This window comes from Pterocles gutturalis, unplaced genomic scaffold (genome assembly GCF_000699245.1).
Source record: "Pterocles gutturalis isolate BGI_N339 unplaced genomic scaffold, ASM69924v1 scaffold31787, whole genome shotgun sequence".
Classification (NCBI taxonomy): Eukaryota; Metazoa; Chordata; class Aves; order Pterocliformes; family Pteroclidae; genus Pterocles; species Pterocles gutturalis.
In genome coordinates this window covers 1,804-3,996 of record NW_010116461.1, presented here as the reverse complement: position 1 = coordinate 3,996, position 2,193 = coordinate 1,804, and the positions used below count along the sequence as shown (strand labels likewise).

General features: G+C 49.0%; 1 protein-coding gene across 1 annotated transcript in view; it reads left to right on the top strand.

Annotated features, from left to right (window-relative positions):
• Window positions 1-10: 10 nt before the first annotated feature.
• The window catches only part of LOC104463270 (tripartite motif-containing protein 15-like), a gene marked incomplete at its 5' end in the record, with an annotated part of 2,541 nt that continues 358 nt past the window's right edge, over window positions 11-2,193 (top strand). The window contains 6 exon segments of the mRNA XM_010075520.1: window positions 11-103; window positions 870-1,100; window positions 1,256-1,278; window positions 1,487-1,602; window positions 1,774-1,803; window positions 2,026-2,193. The exon segment at window positions 2,026-2,193 is cut by the window's right edge and continues 8 nt beyond it. Of these exon segments, the coding sequence (XP_010073822.1) occupies window positions 11-103; window positions 870-1,100; window positions 1,256-1,278; window positions 1,487-1,602; window positions 1,774-1,803; window positions 2,026-2,193 (661 nt within the window).

Sequence of the window (2,193 nt, the reverse complement as noted above, 5' to 3'; positions counted from 1 at the left end):
CCTTTAGAGCCAAATCCAGGCTCGTCTGCAAGCCCTGAAGGAAGGCAGAGACACACTCCTGGGGCTTCGAGAGGCTGAAATGAGGAGAAACTGGGAGTATTTGGTAAATTTTAAATTTTTTAAATTTTTTTTATGATGGAGGTGCGGATGGTTCCCTTTGGCGTTAGACACAACGCTCTGGGCTGGGGTCCCCTCTCCAGGTACCAAACCAAATGCTGCCTGGCTTTTTTCTGCATTGTAATGCGGGAAAAAAAAATTTTAAAAATTAACTTTTTTTCTGCATTGTAATGGGGAAAAAAAATTTTAAAAATTAACTTTTTTTCTGCATTGTAATGGGGAAAAAAAATTTTAAAAATTAGCTTTTTTTTCTGCATTGTAATGGGAAAAAAAATTTAAAATTAACTTTTTTCTGCATTGTAAGGGGAAAAAAATTTAAAATTAACTTTTTTCTGCATTGTAATGGGAAAAAAAATTTAAAATTAACTTTTTTCTGCATTGTAATGGGAAAAAAAAATTAAAATTAACTTTTTTCTGCATTGTAATGGGGAAAAAAAAATTTAAATTAACTTTTTTTCTGCATTGTAATGGGGAAAAAAAATTTAAAATTAACTTTTTTCTGCATTGTAATGGGAAAAAAAATTTTAAATTAACTTTTTTTCTGCATTGTAATGGGAAAAAAAAAAATAAAAACAGAGCCTGCCAGGGACTCAAATGCTGAATGCAAAAAAAAATTTAAAAAAAAAAAAAAACCAAAGGATGGTCGAGATATTGTCTCTTTCTAGGCCTGGGGTCATGGTACACGTGAGACTTTGCAAATTCCTTCATCCTCCTCCGCTCTCCTCTTCCCTCCCTGTGTTCTGTCGCGGCAGGAGAAGACGGGAGCCGAGCGGCAGAGGGTTTTGTCCGCGTTCGAAGGGTTGCGTCACTTCCTGGAGGACTTTGGCCGTCAGCTGTTGGCCCAGCTGGGCGACCTGGAGAGGAGCGCCGAGAGGACCCAGGAGGAGAACCTCACCAGCCTGACGGAGGAGATCTCGCGCCTCGACGCCTTCATCCAGGAGGTGGAGGAGACGTGCCGGCAGCCGGCGAAGACGTTCCTGCAGGTGAGGGAGAAGAAAACGGAACCGGGTCACCGCCACCGCCGGCGTCCATGGTGTTGACCCATCATGAAGAGTCTCCAAAGCCCAACCCGTGCCGTTGGGTTTTGCTCCTTCAGACCCTTCCGTTGAGTTTTCCTCCTTCCCTCTCTCCCCTCCAGGACGTCAGAGACACCTTGAGCAGGTACGGGGCATCCTGAGCTTCTCCTCTCACCCTACGTTGGGACCGGGGGAGGTTGGATTTTGGCCAAACGTTTGGCTTCGTGGGCAGATCTCTGGGCGTCTCCACCCGTCGCTGACCGTGCGTCGAGGTTCATTAAAGCCAAAAGATTTCTCGGCGTCTCTCCGAGGAGATGCGTTCCTCACCTCTCCGTCCCGTTCTGCTTCTCCAGGTTGGAAAAGGAACATTTCCAGCAGCCCCCGTTGCTTCTTCCAGAGCTGGAAAAGAAAATCGGCCGCTTCAGGGAGAAAAATGTTGTTCTGGAGGAGATGCTGAGGAGCTTCCAGGGTATGGAGGGTGAGGAGGTGGAGCAATGTTAAAAATCGGAATTAAAAATTATATTTCAAGTATAAATTATATTTTATTGCGACGCGCGATCCCAGCACGGCGGAAGAACCTCTCTGTTTGCGACACTTGCGTGTTGTGTCGATTAATGTCTTTTTCTCCTCTCCTCTACAGACATCCTGATGTTCGAGCTGCCGGAAAAGGGTAAGTCCACGTCTCCCGGAGGTGGTGGCAGTGGGAAGGGCGGAGGGAAAGCTGAGCCCACGCTGGGCTGGGTTGGAGGGTCTCTTGGGGCCGCCGTCGCGTCCGAACAAAGCAACCCACGGGAGGAGCGGCAAAAAAACCACCCCCCAGGAGACGGGGAACCCTCACGGCGACGCGTCGATGGGTTCGTTCCATGGGAAACGGTTCTTCCGCCCCTTGCAGTGAAGGTGACCCTGGACCCGTCCACGGCTCACCCCCGGCTCCTGGTGTCGGCGGATGGGAGGAGCGTGAGGTGGGAAGATACCCAACGGGACCCGTCGGCCGAGGGGTTCGGCACCGATCCCTGCGTGCTGGGCCGCGAGGCCATCGCTTCGGGGAGGTGCTGCTGGG